This window comes from Notamacropus eugenii, chromosome 4, assembly GCF_028372415.1.
Source record: "Notamacropus eugenii isolate mMacEug1 chromosome 4, mMacEug1.pri_v2, whole genome shotgun sequence".
Lineage (NCBI taxonomy): Eukaryota > Metazoa > Chordata > Mammalia > Diprotodontia > Macropodidae > Notamacropus > Notamacropus eugenii.
The window spans coordinates 259018978-259039577 of NC_092875.1; the positions used below are offsets into that span (position 1 = coordinate 259018978).

At 37.2% G+C, this 20600-nt stretch overlaps 1 protein-coding gene across 3 annotated transcripts in view; it reads left to right on the plus strand.

Annotated features, from left to right (window-relative positions):
* The window catches only part of LOC140501184 (meprin A subunit beta-like), a 47569-nt gene that overhangs the window by 18795 nt on the left and 8174 nt on the right, over window positions 1–20600 (plus strand). For all 3 annotated transcript variants that reach the window (XM_072604487.1, XM_072604488.1, XM_072604489.1), the window contains 6 exons: window positions 5551–5769; window positions 7044–7196; window positions 9859–10074; window positions 11896–12336; window positions 13923–14108; window positions 15982–16108. In XM_072604487.1, the coding sequence (XP_072460588.1) occupies window positions 5551–5769; window positions 7044–7196; window positions 9859–10074; window positions 11896–12336; window positions 13923–14108; window positions 15982–16108 (1342 nt within the window). The remainder of the gene's footprint in view (window positions 1–5550; window positions 5770–7043; window positions 7197–9858; window positions 10075–11895; window positions 12337–13922; window positions 14109–15981; window positions 16109–20600) is intronic.

Consider the following 20600-nt stretch of genomic DNA (forward strand, 5'->3'; position numbering starts at 1 on the left):
ACTTGTAATGCTCCTGAGAGTTTTCATTTGGGGATCCCTATCAGGAGCTTATCAATGGCTTCCTTTGATTTCTATTTCCCCCTACAGTTCTAGATCTAGAGGTATTCCTCTTTAGTTTCTTAAAATATGGTGGCTAGTCTCTCTTTTTGATCATGAGTTTGAGGTAATCCAGTAATTCTTAAATTATCTCTCTTCGTTCATTTTTTTAGGTCAGTTGTTTTTTAAATATATTTTTCCATTTCTTTTACCTGGTTTTATTGTTTCTTGATGTCACATAGAGTCATTAGGTTCCAATTCTAATTCTTAAGGAATTATTTTCTTCAGTGCATCTTTAAAAAAAACCAACTCTTTCCCCATTTGTCCAATTCCATTCTCTAAGAAGCTAATTTCTTTGGCGACATTTTTTTGCCTCTTTCATCATTGAGTCAATTATCTTTTTTAAAGGGCTATTTTCTTCAGTATTTTTTTTATCAAGCTATTAATTTTTCCTCATTTTTTCCCATTTTCTTCTGCTGTTTTTTTTTGCTTTTAGAAGCCACTTTTTTGCTCTTGTAAAATCTTTCAGTCTTCTATAAATTCTTGTTGGTTTTTGTCCAATCTACATTTTTCTTTGAGACTTTGCTGGTAGATATTTTCATGTTTTTGTCTTTTCATATTTTCTGTCTTGACCTTCTCTTTCACCATAGTAGAAAATTATTTTTAAGTTCTTTCACTGTTGCTGTTTCCATATTTTTCCAGCCTTAACTTGATTTTGAACTTTATATTAGAGTTGTAATCTGCTTGCCTTTGGGGTGGAGCTGTCAGGCTTTTTTTCCCCACTTCTGTTTTCGTAGCTAGTTCTGGTTTTAAGTTTTAAGTATTTCCGAGGTGGTGTGATCCAAGGAGAGGTGTGATCACTACTGTCCTGGTCTGGGTTCTAGCCCCTATCCAGGAAAGACATCTGCTCCCTTATCACAATAGGCATTAGAGGCTCTTCTCTGTCCCAAATTGTGACCAGGAGCCAGACTCTTGCTCATCTTCTGCCCTGGAACTGCTCACTGGAATTTGGGCCCCTGCTCCCTTGCAACCACAAGTACTCCTCTCTTCCTTGGAATTATGACCTGGAATTAGGTCATGGGCTTTAGAGATTGTAAATGGTACCATGTCCTGTATCTCATGCCCACAAGTGGGTCCCATGTAATGTCTTTCTTACCAGGTGTTCAATCCCTTTACCATTTTCCAGGTGTTGAGAGCTCCTGGCACTATTGTTCTTACTTTTGACATCACTACTGCTGCCTTCAAGGTCAACAGATGGTGTTGCCAGCATTCTGTATTCCCAACAAGTCCCTACCCAGTGCCACAGATCTCTCCTTCTGACCTATGATGTCCTAAATTGGGAAAATGTCTCATCCTTACCTTCTGTTGGTTTTGCTGCTCCAGGATTGGATTTAATGTCTTATTTTAAAGTTGTTTGGAGGGGAATGTTGGGAGAGTTTGGATAAGATGCTCCCTCTTCTCTCCCATCTTGACTTTACCTCAAGGTAGACAATTCTTGGGTAGGGTCCTAGTAATGAATGTAGGTTACCTATGAAGTGTCACCAGAGGGTTGCCCCCTTGGAAATGAATTTTCCAACTATAGCCACTCATGAAGACAATTTACTCAGATAATTGTGAGGTTGAAATCTATGGTGGTAGAGGGAGAAACTAAAGTGATGAAACCATATTGAAGTATTGAACTGAATATGTCTGTATAGATCATATTTCAGAAAGTGTTATTTCAAAATTTCAAAATTCTCCTGATTCTGTCATTCCTTTCTGATGCACTTTCCTTTCATTATCCTTTCTGTGCAACATATCCCATCATCACCTCTTCGTACCCATCATTTTTTTACCTGCCAATAATCTTTTCAATATGACTTCCAATAAATTCTACTTCCACATTTCAATAGTTTTCTTCCCACCTTTTACCATTATGTTTCAAGAATTCCACTTCTGTTATCATCTCTTATTGGTACTTCTCTGTCAGAGCTTCCTTTCACCAGATGTGTGGTAGCTGGGAAAGAGGGGACTGAGCTTTTACAATATCCATGGATATTGAAGCTAACAGATGGACCTCTGCATCACCACTTCAAGGTCTGGTTCACCTTCATTCCTGAGCATCTTTTAGTTTAAAGTAACTTTGCTGTCATTCAACCACCTATGGTACTGACCAATGCAAGTTTCTATAAGTAGCTAAAAGATGATGTTTAAGATTCAGTGAAAGTCAACATATGTACGTGACACCACAATCCTAGGCTTTGCATACAATATTAAGCTCCTATTTTGGTGGGGATGGGCAGGAGCTGTGATTTTATCATTGGGGAGAAATCCATCTACTGATGCAGATCATCAACTAGTCTAGAACTTATTGTCCTAAAGAGCTGCCTGGAAGCACTGAGAATTTAAGTGACTTGTTCATTATTACATAATCTACTCATGTCAGTGGTAGGACTTAAACCTAACTCTTTCTAGTCCCAATGCCAGGACTCTATCCATTTTGGAAGCATGGCAGAAAGTATGTGGGTATAATAAAATCATAAAACTTCACAACTAGGAATGACTTGAGGGTAGTAGGGATAGAATGGAAAGAGCATTGGTTTGGAAATCAAAATATTTAGGTTTAAATTCCAGCTCTGCCTCTTACTGGCTGAATGATCTTCAATGGGTTGGGCTACATGGGCATTGAGGTTTCTTTTAGCCCTCCAATCTCCAACAGTTGTTTAACTTTACTTAGCTTTAGTTTCTTCTTTCATGAAAATTATATATATATATATATGTATATATTATGCTATCTATGCCACTGGAACATTAAGGATCAAATGAAATATATTGGAATTGCAGTATAACTGTAAAGCACAATATAGATGGCAGTTCTTTAGTCTCAGAATGTATCCATGTCATATAGCTTATTTTTATTTTAACAAATTATTTTATTTGTTTTCAATCACTTTCATACATCTTAGATTTTTTCCCCTCCCTCCCCTTTTTTCTCCCCTCCCTCCCCACTCTCTTCCCGAGACGGCATGCAATCTTACACAGGTTGTACACATACATTCTTATTAAATACATTTTCACCTTAGTCATGCTGCATAGAAGAATTAAAATGAATGGAAGAAATCACGAAAACAATACAAAACAAAACATAACACAAGAGAAAGTGGTCTGCTTCATTCTGTGATCCAGTTCCACAGTTCTTTCTCTGGATGTGGAAAGCATTTTGCCTCAAGAGTCTGTTGGGAGTTTTCTAGATCCTTGCATTGTTATGAGGGACTAAGTCTACCAGAAAAATTCCTCGTACACTGGTTGTTGTTGTGTACAAAGTTCTCCTGGTTCTGATCCTTTCACTCAGCATCAGTTCATATAAGTCTTTCCAGACCTCTCTGTAGTCTTCCTGTTCATCATTTCTTATAGTGCAATAGTATTCCATTACATTCATGTACCACAACTTGTTCAGCCATTCCCCAATTGATGGGCATCCCCTTGATTTCCAGTTTTTGACAACCACAAAGAGGGCTGCTATAAATATTTTTGTATATATGGGACCTTTTCCCACTTTTATCTCTTGGGGATACAGTCCTAGGAGTGATATTGCTGGGTTAAAGGGTATGCACATTTTTGTAGCCCTTTGGACATAGTTCCAAATTGCTCTCTGCAATGGTTGGATCAGCTCACAGCTCCACCAATAATGAATTAGTGTTCCAACTCTCCCACATCTTCTCCAGCATTTATCATCTTCCTGTTTTGTCATGTTAGCCAATCTGATACGTGTGATGTGATACCCCAGAATTGTTTTGATTTGCATCTCTCTAATCAATGGCAATTTAGAGTTTTTTCATATGACTACAGATTTAATTTCTTCCTCTGAAAACTGCCTGTTCATATCTTTTGACCATTTTTCAATTGGGGAATGACTTGTATTCTTGTAAATTTGACCCAGTTCTCTATATATTTTAGAAATGGGGCTTTTATCACAGACACTAATTGCAAAAATTCTTTCCCAGTTTTCTGCTTCCCTCTTAATCTTGGTTGCATTGGGTTTGTCTGTGCAAAACCTTTTCAATTTAAAGTAATCAAAATTATTCATTTTGCACTTCATAATGTTCTCTATCTCTTGTTCAGTCAAAATTTCTCCATAAATATGACAAATACACTATTCCTTCCTCCCATAATTTGTTTATAGTATCAATCTTAATACCTAGATCATGTTTGATTTGGATTTTATTGTTGTGTACGGTGTCAGGCATTGGTCTATGCCTAGTTTACGCTACACTGTTATCCAGTTTTCCCAGCAATTTTTGTCAAACAGTGAGTTCTTATTCCAGAAGCTGGGATCCTTGGGTTTATCAAACAGTAGATTGCTATATTCATTGACTACTGTGTCTATTCCTATTCCACTGGTCTACCCCTCTATTTCTTAGTCAGTACCAAGTAGTTTTGATGATTGCTGGCATATAGTACAATCTGAAATCTGGTAGAGTTAGGCCACCTTCTCAAGCATTTCTTTTCATTAGTTCCCTTGACATTCTGGACCTTTTGTTCTTCTAGATGAATTTTGATATTATTTTTTCTAGCTCTAGAAAATAATTTTCTGGTAGTTTGATTGGTGTGGCACTGAATAAGTAAATGAATTTAGGTAGAATTGCCATTTTTATTATATCAACTTGGCCTTATTTTGTTATTTTTAATGAACTAGACTGTTATCAACAAACACAATAATTTTAATATTCAAAGGATATAAAAAGAGGTTTGAATATGAAACCATGAACGGGGCATGTAAAGCATTTTTTTAAAAAACATATGTTCTATTTAATGTGGTAGTAACAATGCCACCATTCCTGTCTGAATTTCCCTTTCTGAAATTCCTTTATTCTCTCCTGAGTTTTTAAAAAATGTTTAATCAATGGCCTTTTTTTCTTTTGCATCACTATCACTACCCCCTTAGAGCTCCCATTACTCTCCCAGAATATTCCAGGCAGTCAAAAAACATTTATTAAGCATCTACTATGTGCCAGACATTGGAGAAGCAAAGAAAAGCAGATGACAGCTCTTGCCCTATAATAGCACCAAGAATATTTCTACTTTGGTAACGAAATAGTTATAAGTGTATGCATACCACATGTGGAAATGTCATGCCATTTAGTACCATACAACATGGCACAGTGGATAGAGTGTAGGCCTGAGAGTCAGAAAGACCCAAGTTCAGCACCTGTCTCTAACCCATACTAGCTCCATAACTAATGGCTAGTCCTTGAGACTCTCAGTGTTCCCAAGTAATTCCCTAAGGCCAAAAGTTAGAATTAAGTTGCTGATCTGCACTAGTTTGAGGAGATTCCCTACTAGGAGCCCCTCACACTGATGAAACCAGACACGGACACAAAAAAAGAACCAGGAAAGAAAACATTATTCATAGCTACCTTATATTTGATATAAGATAACCTAAGGTTAATAAACATCAAGCTTTTAAAATTTAATATTATTCATACTTTTAATTTTATGTGATTGGTATAATTTATTTTATTATATTTGTTTTAGATGCAGAGTTAAATTTCATACGTTTTAGTGAAAAGGTAATAGAATCCCTGAATGTTCCCTATGACTACATATCTGTGATGCATTACTCCAAAACTACCTTCCAAAGAGGAACAGAACCATCAATTGTAACAAGAAACCCTGACTTCTTAGATATGATTGGACAACGCATAGATTTCAGTGATTATGACTCTGTAAGAGTGAATCGTCGCTACAGCTGCTGTAAGTATTCAGGCCTCTAGGGAACCATCGCTGTTTTGTCCTGTTCTGTGGGGAAAAGGTTCAATCTGCTTGACTTGCACTTAGGAAAAGTTTAGTGATAATGAAAAATGAGGGAAGAACAATTAGAATTAAATCGGCACTGATGCAACCTGGTGTTTTAGGGAGGCAGATTTTGGGGGCAGTGGGCATGATGTCAGAAAATTAGGAGTCAAATCACAGCTTTGTCATTGATTAGTCATGTCACTTCGGACAAGTTACTTGCCTCAGTTTCCTCCTCTATAAATTAGATTTATTGTGAGGAAGGCTGTGTAAATTATAAGTCCCCACAGCACTGTGAGCTGTTATTGGACCCTGATTATTGGAATGAGTTTCAATTGGCTCCCTCCTAGTGAGAAAATTCTCCCTGCCAATGTAGCTCAATTCCTCCTCTGCAATTTGTAGTCTTACAGTGCTGCCATGAGGTACTGAGAGGCAAAAAGAATTACCCAGAGTAACTCTCATTAAATGTGAGCTAAGGGAACATTTGGTTTTTTCTTTTCTTTGTGTCCCTAGTGCCTACCACAGTGTCTGGCATGGAGAAAAGTGCTATATAGCAAAAAGTGCTAGTTGACTGACTGACTGACTAACACAAACTTTATATGTCAGAAATAGGGCCTGATTTCCAAACTAGAGCTCTAACCACTAGATTGCACTGACTCCTTCAAACACTATGTGGCTACAAGGAAGACTCAATGGCGTTCTTCTTCTAAATAGATCTTCCTGATTGGAAAGATAGCTGATCCATTGTGAAGTATGGATTTACATTTGCCCTTGGAAATGTCAGTTTGGCATCAGGATTTCTCTACCAGACAGGTTTTGGGAGGACTGCTACAGAGCCAGGAATAGGTGTATTTGACATATGGAAAACTGTTTTCAGACAGTACCTGGAGGACAATGAAATGAACGAATTCCTAAGGAGGAGAGATGGAAGAAGCTGGACTGGCTCAGCCAGTTCAGTCATTTGAGGAAGACAGAAAGAAGTAGGCATTGACTCAACACATCCCTTAATAACATTTCCAAGTTAGGGCAGCTTTACCAAGCTGCTGGGTTCCCTTCTATTTTGGTTCTGTGAGCTGGCATTAATCAGAGCTCTTCAGGGCGCTCAACTTACTGCCCAAGATTACTGGTCTCCATTTTCCCTACAGGGTCTTCCTTCCTCAACTCAGTTATTCATTGAATTAAAAATAGGTTACCTCTTGATGGGGGAATCATTCAGTGATTTTTTCTCTCTGTAGTTTCTTCAAAAACCTTTTTGGATTCATGTGATTTTGAATTGGAAAATATTTGTGGCATGATTCAAAGTTCAGAAGATAATGGTGACTGGCAGAGAGTTTCACAGGTGCCTGGTGGGCCAAACACTGATCAATCAAATCTGGATAAGTGCAGAGGTAATAACCAGGACTCGACTCTTACATACCTTTCCTTGCTTTCTTCAGCAGGCCTCTTATCATTTACCTTTGCCAGCTTAGTTGTGCCCAAGGATTACAGATTTAGAACTTCTTTGAAAAATATGATCTTCTCGGGTGATCAAAGAAGGGGAAAATCTTTGGTAGATGACACCTCATTTATTTATTTCATGTTTCTCTTTGCAGTTTGGTTTTGGCTAACGTCATTTTAAAACAACACATTCCTAGTCCCACACATGACATCTCTGTTTCTAGTAACAAGCATGCAAAATCGGATGCTAAAACTTAGAGCAGTTACCCTAGTTAGAATGGTCAGGTCAGGACACTAAGAAAGGCAGAATCCTGGGCCTAGAGGTTCAGAGCTAGAAGAGGCCCTCTTGTTCAACACCTTCATTTTACAATTGAGTAAATTGATGCAGGAGAGGTAACTGATTTACTCAGGGGCAATAGAGGTGGGATCTAAATTCATGTTTTCTGACTGCTGAGACAATTCTCTTTCTGTAATAAACTTTTTAGTAATCCCTTCTTCATAACTGCCTGGAGTCTAAAGAGAGGGCCTTTGGGGCTCCCTTTCTTAAACTTCTTAGGACATGATCATTGGATAGTTGGAGTATATGATAACTGAAAGTGCAAATTGCTCTTGTGTTCTGGGGGTGGGAGAAACAGGAAGGTTATAGAGAGGCAGACTGAAGCAAGTCTGAATTTGAGGTTTTTGTTTTTCTTCCCCTTCTGCTTTGGAATTGTTATTACTTGACATCAGATATAATTTAAAACTTTTTTGCCTTCTACAAATATATTGGTTTTTTCCATAAAATGTGAACTCCCAGAAGGCAGGGACTATATTTTATTATATCTTCGTGTTTACTTTGAACATAGCTGGTGTTGAGCAAAGACTTATGAAGCAACTCTTAAGTAGCTAGTTAAGCAAATAACCCACTCTGACCAGCCCCTTGGTCTTGTGGCAAATTTCACTCAGAAGGTTGAGTAGGTAGAATTTCAGTGCTGACGTATTAGAGCAAATATAAACTTTGAGAACCTCTAGCCCAAGTTTTGCAGTTTTATAAATATGGGGATTTTTATAAATAAAAAAACCGAGGCTCAGAAAAGATAAATCATCCATGCAATTCGGACCCCTCTAGACTGAGTGGTTCACTAGAAAAACTGAGGTAGACAATTCCCTGAGCATGAAGCAATGATTCATAAAGGCCTCACACCCTCTATCTGCTACATTTCTCCACTGACAAATGAAGGTAGAGCTCAAGGGAGGCAGCATGGTGTTGTGGGATGCCTAGCTAAATTAGAGGACCTACATTCAAAATCTCCATTTGTCTTTGGGAATTCTCTCAATCCTACTGTGCCACATTTTCCTCATATGTAAAATGAAGGACCCTGACCAGATGGTGTGTGAGGTGCCTTTCACAGCTCCAGATTTCTAAGGTTTTTGGTGCCCTCTTTTCTTAATCCTTCAAATACATAGTTACCTCAGCCAGGTGGCACAATGGTTAGAGCATTTGGCCTAGAGTCAGGGAGAATTTAGTTCAAGTCTGACCTCAGAGGCTTACTAGCTATGTGGCACTTAATCTCTATTTGCTTCAGTTCCTTCATTTGTAAAATGGGGATAATCAGCTGTAAAGTTCTTAGCTCGGTGCACAGATAATGGAAAGCATGATATGAATGTTAGCTATTATTATTGTCATCATCATGATTGGCTGGTAAGACACAAGAATTCAGGAAGAGCACCAATCAGGTCAGACTATCAAAGGGCCTTCTTTTCTTTACCATCACTATATCTGTAATCCTCAGAACTGAAGGGCATTTCCATTTCCTGAGAGGATATTCAAATTCTTGACTTGAATTAACCCTAGTATATGCAGTTGTAGACCACTTGTTAACTGTTTAACTGTTAACTGTCTCCTCATTTGGTCTTCCTTCTTCCTTTCTCCCATTCCTGATGGGTGTTTTCTTAGGGGCACATTCCATAGAGCACCTCTTTTCATCTTGTGGGAGGAATGGGAGGGCATGTGTGTAGATTTGAAAGGATCTCCAATCTGGAGTCAAATTTTCAGCGTGAAAATTCATGATTCAGAAACCAACAAACATTCCAAATCAGGGCTTGATTTTTTTGGGGGGGGGTTGAATTTCTACACTTAAAGAAATGATGGAAAAAATGATCATGCAAATTAAACTTAGAAATCTGTCATGCATACAGTTTCTTCCCCGCCTCCCCAAAATCCAATTGTTAAATATTTACCAGCTCACCCCTGAACCTGCCTCATTTTTCCTGGCTGCTGTGACAGGGTTTGCAATGACATAATAGTGTGTGGTCCTTTAATAGTCCCATGCCTCAGTTTCCCCTCTTGCCAAATGTGATTAGGCCTGAAGCTATGTGAAAGCAGAGTGTTTTACTATTGTACATGTGGTTTTTTGTATACCTATATGGTCAATTGACAAATACTTGGTTAGCGTAAAGTCAATGAGTTAATTTTTCAGGTCCTGACTCTGTAGATTAGGTTGTAGGACATGAAAAAAAAAATTCTGAGTTTATGATAGCTTCATGTGTTAATATTAAGTATACCTACCTGTGAAATTTCCCTTTTGGAGCCAGGGTCTTCAAGTCTCAAGTCTCTTCTCTACCTTCTCCCAGGTTCCTGTTTCTTTATGCACTTCAATAGCAGCTCTGTGAAAAAGCGGGGGAAAGCAATCCTGGAAAGTCGCCTATTTTACCCCAGGAGAGGGTTTCAGTGCTTGCAATTTTATTACTACAGCAGTGGTAATAATGACGACAAACTCAAGATCTACGTCAGGGAGTATTTCAAAGCCCATCATAAAATCTTCCTTACTCTAGTGGATGAAGTGAAAGGTATGAGATTTCATTCTCGGGGAAACTAAGTTTGACTTTGATCTGAGACCTTCTGTAGCTCTTTGCTTCTCTTTCCCCAACATGTCAGAAACTTCCTTCCTTTATAGCACAATGCTTTTCCCTCCCAAGAGGGCATAAGGTGTGTTGGTATCCATGGGAAGATGGCCATAGTACATTAACAAGGAAGGACTGGTTTTATGAGGAGCCAAAAGAAATGTGTTTTTGATGATTGGGGAAATAAAAATAGATTCGACTGTTTTGGGAAGAAGGTACAAACGGTTACCCTATCACTGAAGATGTTGAAGTAGATATTGGATGACCACTTTTGGGGATGTTGTAGCTAGAATGAATGATTTAGAAAGGAGTTGGTTTAGAAGCCCCTCATCTCCTTCCTTATTTTAAGTTTGCAATTCTATATTGACATAGCTTTATATACATAAATAGTGTGAGAGGTGGAGCAGTGGATGGAGCACTGAAACTAGAGAAGAGTTCAGACCCTGGCCAAGTCTCTTAACCTCCATGTACCTTAATCTTTTCAGCTGTAAAATAGGGATAATACTAACATCTACCTCCCAGAGCGAATAGTAAGTGCTTAATAATGGCTTGATCCTCTTTCCCCTGTACCAATAGGTCAGGTAAATATATCAAGACATTAGACAGAGATGCTTGGCACTGGGAAACTGGTACTAAGTTTTCCAAATTTGTTTCCAAGGAGCTCATATATCTGTAGGATTTTCAAGTTAATAGAATCTTAAAGTTCTTAGATCCAAAATATAAACAGACTCATGAAATGTTTAGGACATGATGGGATTATAAAAAGAGATCCAGGAATTTTCTGCTTTTATGACTAGACTTTGAAGATGATGTTACAGGAGATAAATAAATATAGTAAAGTGGAAAGTGTGATGGACTAGGGATCCAAGGACCTGAGTTCAAATTATGGTACTACCACGTACTACCTGCTAGTAAGGGTAAGCCACATAACCCCTGTGAGACTTAACTTTCTCATCTATAAAATGAGTGAATTGCCTTCTGGCTGTAACTCTATGATCCTATTGATACATGCCTTTAAAACAATCTTTGACGTGAATATCAGACAAAGTGTATTATTTCAAAGACCTGAGTTCAAATCTAGTCTCAGACTCTTGCTACCTATTTGACCCTGGGCTAATCATTTAAGCTCTGTCTGCTTCAGTTTCTTCATCCGGAAAATGGGAAAAATAATAGCACCTACCTCTCAGAGAACATGGTAGATGCTTAATAAATGCTTGTTCCCCTATTTCCTGTTCTAATAGGCCAGGTAAATTCTCCAAATATCAAAACACTGGGGAGAGTTTCTAGGGAGCAAGATTTCGGAAGCAATCTTTCTAATGATTGATAGTATTCTGTGTCTTATCACTGGGAAGTGGGTAGCAAATTTTGTGCTGTTGGGAGGATCAAATGAGCTATTTGTAAAATGCTTTGCAAACCTTAAAGCACCATGTAAATTCTAGTTATTATTAATATTGGTTTTTACATTATTGTGAACAGGATGGATATGTAACTTTGTAGTTGAATACGTCTATTTGCTCAACTCTTTAAACCTAGAAAAGTGTAGGCAGTTTCATAGCTTACTAAAAATGTGATTAAACATTTTTTTCAGGTCATGTGATCTGGCATGAATATTGAGAAGTAAAATATTTGAATTGGAGAGTGGATGGAACCATGACATAGAACACTATTGACTTGTTTGGTCTTGGAGGCTATGAACTATTGTTGTTTGTTAATACATGATTCAGTAATTGGCTGATTTAGAAAGCCAACAGTTCTCTTCTATTACAGATGTACCCACTGGGAGCTGGCAACTCTATTATGTACCATTGGCAGCTACCAACAAATTCAGGGTGATATTTGAAGCAACTCGAGGTACTGGGACATCAGCTGGTGGTATCTCCATCGATGACATCAACCTTTCAGAGTCTTGGTGCCCTCATCACATCTGGAGGATAAGCAATTTCACGCAGATCCTTAGCTCAAGGGGAGTCACCTACAGCCCTCCATTTTATTCTAATGAAGGCTATGCCTTCCAGGTTCAGTTAGATGTAAGAGATCAGACTAAGGTAGGGATATATTTCTCCCTGATCTCTGGAGCCAATGATGAACAATTACAGTGGCCATGTGCATGGCAACAAGCCACAATAATGCTATTGGATCAACATCCTGATATTCGTAGGCGCATGTCCAATGAGAGGAGTGTGACAACAGATCCATTCAAGACACTTGGTTTGTGTTTTGTTTTTCTTTTTCATTGCTGACACAATATAGCAATTTCAATGGGAAGGGAGGGAGGGAGGGAAAAGAAGAGAAGGGAGTTTCAGAAAAAGGGATGATCAGTTAATAGAGATCACTAATAGATTTAGTACAAAATCCCAGAGTCTTTGAAGCAGGGGAATTTGTGAGGGAGTATTGTCTTGTGTGGGGAGGTGAGTGCCAAGAATGAGGGGAATAAATATTCCCATAGAGAAATCTAGAATGAGAAGGGTGGCCACATGAGAAGTACAGGCTGATTCAAAGGGTAATAACTACCCCCAATTCATTCTCAACCTCTGATTTATGTCTCATTCCTGTTCCTTGGTCACTTAACTTTTCTATTGACTCTTGGTGAGAACCAACTACCCTGGTTGATATGATAGTTTCATAATTCAGTTTTTGAATAGAAGAGAACTACTTTTATTATTTTTTAATCCTGGATGCCAAACTTTTTTGTGTTCTTTTTTTAAATTTAAAAAATTATTATTTTTAACATTTATTTAAAATATTTTTGAGTTCTGAATTCTCTCCATTCTCTCCTCTACTCCGCCCATTGAGAAGGCAAGAAATTTGATATCAATTATACATGTGAAATTATGCAAAACACATTTCCATATTAAACATGTTGCAAAAAAGCAAGAAAAATAGAAAAAGTGAAAAAAATTATGCTTCAATCTGTACTCAGACTCCATCAGTTTCTTCTCTGGAGGCAGATAGCTTTTTTTCATCATAACTCCTTCAGAATTATCTTGGCTTGCTGAAAGTAGCTGTCATTCACAGTTGATCATTGTACAATATTGATATTACTATGTACAATGAGCTCCTTGTTCTGCTCATGTTGTTTTGCATAAGTTCATATAAATCTGAAACCATCCAGCTCATTATTTCTTATAACACAATAGCATCCCATCACAATCATGTACCATAACTTGTTCAGCCATTCCTCAATTGATGGGCATCCCTTCAATTTCCAATTCTTTGCCAACACAAAAAAGTTGCTATAAGTATACATACATATATGTGTATGTATGTGTGTGTATATACATACATACCTACACATACACACTTGTATATTAATATTTGCAAAGCTAGTACATACATATGTACATATTTGTACATACTATTTATACATATCTTTAGAGCCACAGAGAAGGGAATGGAACTCTCTTCCATGAAGTCAGTATTGATTCCTTTGTAATTTCCTCAACACATTTTGAGTAGTACTAAGTAACTAAAAGAGGTTCTATTGGGGTCAGAACATATGGCACAACGGAAATAGCGCTCTCTGTAGGATCCTGGGCAAATTACACTGCATCAGTCTCCAGTTATACCACAATGGTGAACATCAACTCAGCCTATAGAACTATGTTTTCCTCCAGCATCAAGTATGTGGTAGCAAGCTCCACTGAGCAGGCTGAGAAAGGATCACAGGATAGAAGCAACATTTAGTTGCTTCATAACTTTATGCTTCCATCATTGTACCATCATTTGTGTTTATGTAACCTCACAAAAACCTGACCTTACTGGACATGACCCAGAAATATGAATTGCTTTTTCAGATAGTGATAATGAAACCTTTTTTTGGGACAAGCCTTCTAAAGTAGGAGTGAGGACAACTTTCCCTAATGGAACATCATATAGCAGAGGTCAAGGATTTGGAACTAGTGCCTTTATAACAAGCAAATGGCTACAAAGCAGAGATTTTATCAAAGGAGATACTGCTTACATCCTTTTGACAATGAAAGGTATGTCCATACAAAGTGGCTCTGCTATTGAGAATGTTTTTTATTTTTTAAAAAAATAAATTTATTTTTAATTTTCAACATTAACTTCCACAAGTTTTAAATTTGCTCCACCTTCCTCCCCTCCTCCCTTCTCAAGATGGCATGCAATCTGATATAGGCTCTACATATACATACTTATTAAACATATTTTCACATCAGTCCTGTTGTATAGATGAATTAGAACATGGGAGGAACCATGGGAAAGAAAAAACAAAACAAAACAAAAAAGTGAGTAGATAATATGCTTCAATCTGCATTCAGACTTCATATTTCTTTCTCTGGATGTAGATGCCATTTTCCATCATGAATCTTTTGAAATTGTTTTAGGTCCTTGCATTGCTAAGAAAAGTTAGATCTATCAAAGTCAGTCATCATACAATGTGGCTGTTACTGTGTATAATGTTCTCTGGGCTCTGTTCACTTCACTCAGCATCAGTTCATATAAGTCTTTCCAGATTTTTCTAAAGTCCACCTGCTCATCATTTCTTGTAGCACAACAGCATTCCATTATCTTTACATACCACAATTTGTTCAGCAAGAAAATATTTTTCTTTATGTGGCAACAGGTGATTTTCTTTGAAGTTTCTGTGTTCTTTTTTCAGGTATAAGAGGTTATATATAAAACATCAAAGTATGTTCGATATTTCAATTTAAATAGTTCTCATGTTTTGTTAATTACAGTCATAATTTAATTCATGTTAAGCATACCTTATGAGAAGCAGTATGACACGGAGCATAGAGAACTGACTTCAGAGTCCAGATGGCCTGTGTTCAAGTCCTACTTTCTATTCATGCAGGTCATGTGATTCCGGGCAAAGTCCTTAACTCCTCTGTTCACTCAGGATCTCACCAAGCTAATAAATTAAAGATTAGTTGTCATTATGTATTCATAGAAGGAGTTTCCTCACAGTGAGCTCTGTATACTAATTAAATTATAGATCTACATCAAAATACCACACTTGAGGTGGGGGACTATCTGGACCTCAATTTCTATAAAATGAAGGTGATGGGATTATCTGTAACTTAAGGTTTCTGGTTCTAACATGCTGTACCCTTTGATCTTCCTGACTTAAGACTTGAAACAAAGAGATCTTATTGTAAGCAGGTGGCCCAATTAGAAATGTTGGGAAATTTTGACTTTCAATAGGAGGAAAACCAGATTATATCCTTTGGCATGCATCCTTTAGCATTGTCATATTCTTCTGGAGGGAGAAAAACGTTTCTGTAGGCAATAAAATTGATAGTTTCATCAAGTCTGTAGATCTTGTATTAATTGCACATTTATAATTTTTCTTTGTGCTCAGTGCTTTCATATGGTAGGTGCTTAAAACACAGGCACTTTCTGACTGATCGATAAAAGCTGGTAAAATGTGTTCGCTCTGAGCAAACACAGATTTAGCTCTGCCAGTTTCCCACCACGCTGAAACCTCCTGAAACATACACCATGTCTTTCTGCATTGCAATGTACATGTCTTCTATAATATCCCCATCAAATGGTCATCCAGCCTCCTTTTGAAGACCTCCTGTGATGGAGAACTCAGTACCTAATGCCTCACCTTTCATATTATTTTCCATCTACTCTACTTATATCTTCTATGCACCTAGTTATTGTGTTCTATCCCATTAGAATGGATACTCTTTAAGGGCAGAGACAGATTATTTTTTTCCTTTCTTTGTATCCCTGGTACTTAGCACCATGACTGGCACAAATTAAGTGCTTAATATTAGTCAATGATTGTTGATTGATTGACTCAGCCTTAATTTTTACAGTATTTTAAGTGTTCTACCATACCCACAATTCTAACTTCTATTCTTGTACCTTTTTCTCCTTTAGATATATCACATCTCCTTTTCACTGAGCCATTATCCATCCCTATTCATCCATACATAAATCACTGTGAAAACTACACCTGTGAGAATGATGGCATCTGTGTAACACGCAATGAGAAAGCAGAATGCAGGTAAGAAATCAGCTTAGTATCTCCATGAATACCTTGATCTACTTGGCTTCTTTGTGAAATGTCTCCAGTTACAAAAAAGAGGTTTGAAAGTTGATGAAGAGTCCCCTCCCCCACATACCCTATAACCTTCAGAATGCTACTGATAAAATATTCATAGAATCTTATGATTATACATGATTCTTCCTTTTTTCTTTTTCCCTTTTCCTTCCTTCCTTCCTTCCTTCCTTCCTTCCTTCCTTCCTTCCTTCCTTCCTTCCTTCCTTCCTTCCTTCCTTCCTCCCTCCCTCCCTCCCTCCCTCCCTCCCTCCCTCCCTCCCTCCTTCCTTCCTTCCTTCCTTCCTTCCTTCCTTCCTTCCTTCCTTCCTTCCTTCCTTCCTTCCTTCCTTCCTTCCTTCCTTCCTTCCTTCCAACAGATTGGCTATCTGGAGTGAGTGCAAGTGGTTGTAAGCATGGGTGACTAAGAGGATGATGGTGTCCTTGACAATATAATTGAAGTTGGGAAGAGGAAAGGGTTTTAGGGAAAGATCATGAGCTTTTTATTTGGATATGTTGAGTGTGACATATGTCTATTCAGCTCTAAGTCTATGATCATAAGGGATATACAAAGGTCTTCTAGAATGTAAGAGATTTAGGTGGGACTTGAAAGAACTCAGGAACTTTTAAAAGTAAGTAAAATAAGCTTTTGAAAATTTAGTGGGTACAGAGTACCTAAGGAAAAGTTTAATCAAATACTATATAGAGTTGAAATTAAATAAATATTTTCTTTTTTTAATCAAGAAAAACATACAACCAGATAATAAAGTCTTAATATGCAGTTACAAAACAAAGTGTCATAGATATCCAGAAGTACTGGAAATTAAAATCCTTACACATATCTAAGAGAAAATTCCTTTTGCGGGGAAAATGCAAGTATTATCCATGGGTCAATTTTATCCCCTATTTTCCAAAGCAATTATTATTTCAATATTTAATTCAGGGGTCTTATCCTTTTTTGTTGTGCTGCATCCTTTTGGCAATCTGGAATCATTCTTAGAATAATGGTTGTTTGCCAGAAATGTTAAATTTCCATCAGAGGTTGGTGAAAATAAAGAAAATAATTTTTTTGTAAGTTCATGGACTGACTGAAATCTAGTCTAATTAGTTGTGCTGTAAATTATCAGGTTTCAAGGAATCATAGCTTTCTTTTAGCCCATCCAAATATATTTTAAGGAAACTTGCATTTTCAGTACACTTGAAAACATGCTCTTCCATCTGGGATGATACATCAGTTGTGCCTTCAAAAAGTTTAATTAATGAGAATGCTACATTTCAGCTCCCTCAAACCAATCTATGGGCAACTATCCTGGGCTATGGCTTTGGCTTTGGACTGTTTTAGCTAAAAATGTTGGGAGCTGTGGGCACAAGTAGGTGGTATAGGACTAGAGATATGAAAAAGGAGAACATGGAGGAGCAAGAAGAGGCAGAAGTGATGTTCAGGTCTTGGCCATCATGAAAAGAGAGTGCCTGAGTCCTAAAGGTAGTCCATTTACTCTGGAAGAACTGACCCCTCAGATTCTTGAGAAAATTGATAGCTATTGAATAAGACTTCAGTCATTCAAAGATAATTGTTCTGCTTAAGAGTTATTATGTATGTCCAGCCCTCTCTTGATTATTCAGGAGCTGTCTCCCCTTCCCCCAATTGTTAGATTATATAGATGTTTTGGCGCTTTTTCAATGAATCTTGTCTTTCTTTAGGCCACAAAAAGAGAACTCCAAATCTGCTCATTTTGTCACTTTTTGTTGTGTCTGATTTCAAAATTCTGGTGGTAGAGTTAAGGAGTAAGAAGGTTGAATTGCAAACATGAGGAAATGAGATTTCCCTGTGAATTTCATATATTATTTTGTTTTTCCTCAGCCATATATTTACGGAAGCCTAGGAGGTGGATCCCACTAGAATACTGACTTGCATATTCAAGTATTCATTCAATAAGCCATACCAAGCAAAACAAATCCTAGGTAATTGAGAACTGCCTCTAAGTTTTGTAACTCTGGTGAAGAGACTGTGTCATAAACTCTAGGTTACATGAGCCTGTGGTTTTAGTAGCAACTTTTACAAATGATATCAAGGTATTTTAGGGCAATGGAAAATGTTGGATTTGGAGCCAATAGACTTGGGTTGAAATCTTGAATATGTCATTTACTATGACATGAACAGGATACTTGACCTTTCTCCGGTTTTTTCCTTATCTATTAAATAAAGATATTTGGTTAGATAATCTCTACTGTCCTTTGTAGTTCTAAATCCTATAATTCAAAAGCTTCGAGGCATCATAATAAAAACTTTTTATCCCACTAGACTGAATGATGTTGTGAAAACAACACTGGAGTAAGACTTAGAAGATCTAGGTTCATGTTTGAGCTTTGCCACTTACTGGCCTTGTGGTCACACCCTGGGTAGGCCAGTCATCTCCAGAAGTTTCTACAATTGGACTAGTATGAGAGTCACATAGTCTACAGTTAAGGAAATTACTTTGTCAGTGGTATGTAGGATATGTTAAAGGGGTGAGAGATGTGAGGCAGGGGGACCAATTAGAAGATTGTTGAGTATCAAGTTCTCACTCTGACGCTTATGACTATGTAACCTTGGGTTGGTCACTTCAGATTATCTCAAAATCCCTTCTAGCCAAATTTTATGATTCTATTTGTGCAATGAGCTCTTTCAGGTACACCAACTGTGCACCTTAGAAGAAAAAAAGGTCACAACTGTACAACATATACATAGCCTGATGGGTATGTGTGTTGGGGGTGGGGGATGCTGCTTGGGGTGTGTGCTACAGATAGCAGTCATATTCATGGGCTAATTTTATTTAAGCTTTACAGTTTTTCCAATAGCAGCTGGAGAGGAATTTCATTCTCCCTGACTCACTGCATTCCTATTGTTGCACCAAAACCTAGGGCTATGGAACACAGACATGTCCTAGATTCAGACCTATTCAATACTTTCCCCATTATTGGCTTCTCTGTCATCCAATAAATTTCTCCATCTTTCCCAAAGTTAGGGGAGGACTGATACATGGCTTTCTCTGTCTCCTTATAGATGTGTCTTAGACTCCCAATTCTCTAGGCAAAAATTATACAATTCAATGTTTTAAATTCAGCAAATACATATTTTTCCAGTTGTCTTTTTTTTACACATGCAATTATTAGCGCGTGTGTAAATATTAATCATTTTGTACAAGAAGACTTGAATAAAAGGAAAAAAATGAAAGAAAGTAAAAAATAGCATGCTTTAATTTGAATTCAATAAATATCACTTGTCTGGAGGAGGTTAGTATGCTTCATCGTTAGTCTTTTGGGATTATTGTCTTGGATCATTGTATTGCTGAGAATAGCTAAATCCTTTACAGTTGCTTCAATGGATAATACTGCTATTCCAGTATACATTGTTCTGGTTCTGTTACTTTACTATGCATCAGTTTATGTAAGTCTTTTCAGGTTTTTCTGAAGTCGTCCTGCTTGTAATTTCTTACAGCACAATAATATTTCATTCCAATCTTACAAGACAGCTTGTGTAATTCCTCAATTCATGGGCAGTCCTTTGATTTCCAAATTTTAGCCACCACAGAAAAGAGCTGCTACAGATATTTTGTACAAATAGGCCCTTTCCCCTTTTTTTGAGATGTCTTTGGCATGTAATCCTAGGAGTAGAATTGCTGGATCACAGAGTATGCACAGGTTAATAGCCGTTTGGGCATAGTTCCAAATTACTCTTCAGAATCATTGGATCAGTTTGTAACTCCACCAACAATGCATTAGTATGCCACTTTTCCAACATCTAATATTTTCTTTTTTTTTTTGTCACATTAGCCACTCAGGTGTGAGATAGTACCTGAGAGCTGTTTTAATTCACATTTTTCTGATCTATAGTGATTCAGAGCACTTTTTCATAACTATAGATAACTTTGCTTTTATTGTTTGTTTAAATCCTTTGACCATTTATCACTTGGGGAATGACTTTTATGTTTATAAGTTTGACTCAGTTCTTTATATATTTGAGAAGTGAGAACTTTATTAGAGATACTTGTTAGAAAAAAATTCCCCCATTTTCCTTATAATTTTGGTTACATTGGTTTTGTTTGTGCAAAAACTTTTAAATTTTATATCATAAAAATTATCTATTTTACATTTTGTAATGCTCTCTATATCTTCTTTGGTCTTGAATTCTTCCTTTATTCATAAATCTGACAGATAAACTATTCCATACTCTCTTAATTTGCTTATGGTATCACCCTTTATATGTAAATCATATGCTCCTTTTGACCTTATCTTGATGCACAGTGTGAGATATTGGTATATACCTAGTTTCTGCCATATTGTTTTCCAGTTTTCCCAGCAGTTTTTGTCAATTAATAATTTTTGTTCCAAAGTTAGATCTTTGGGTTTATCACATTCTAGATCACTATGGTCATTTACTACAATGTAATTTGTACCTAATCTATTCCATTCATCCTCT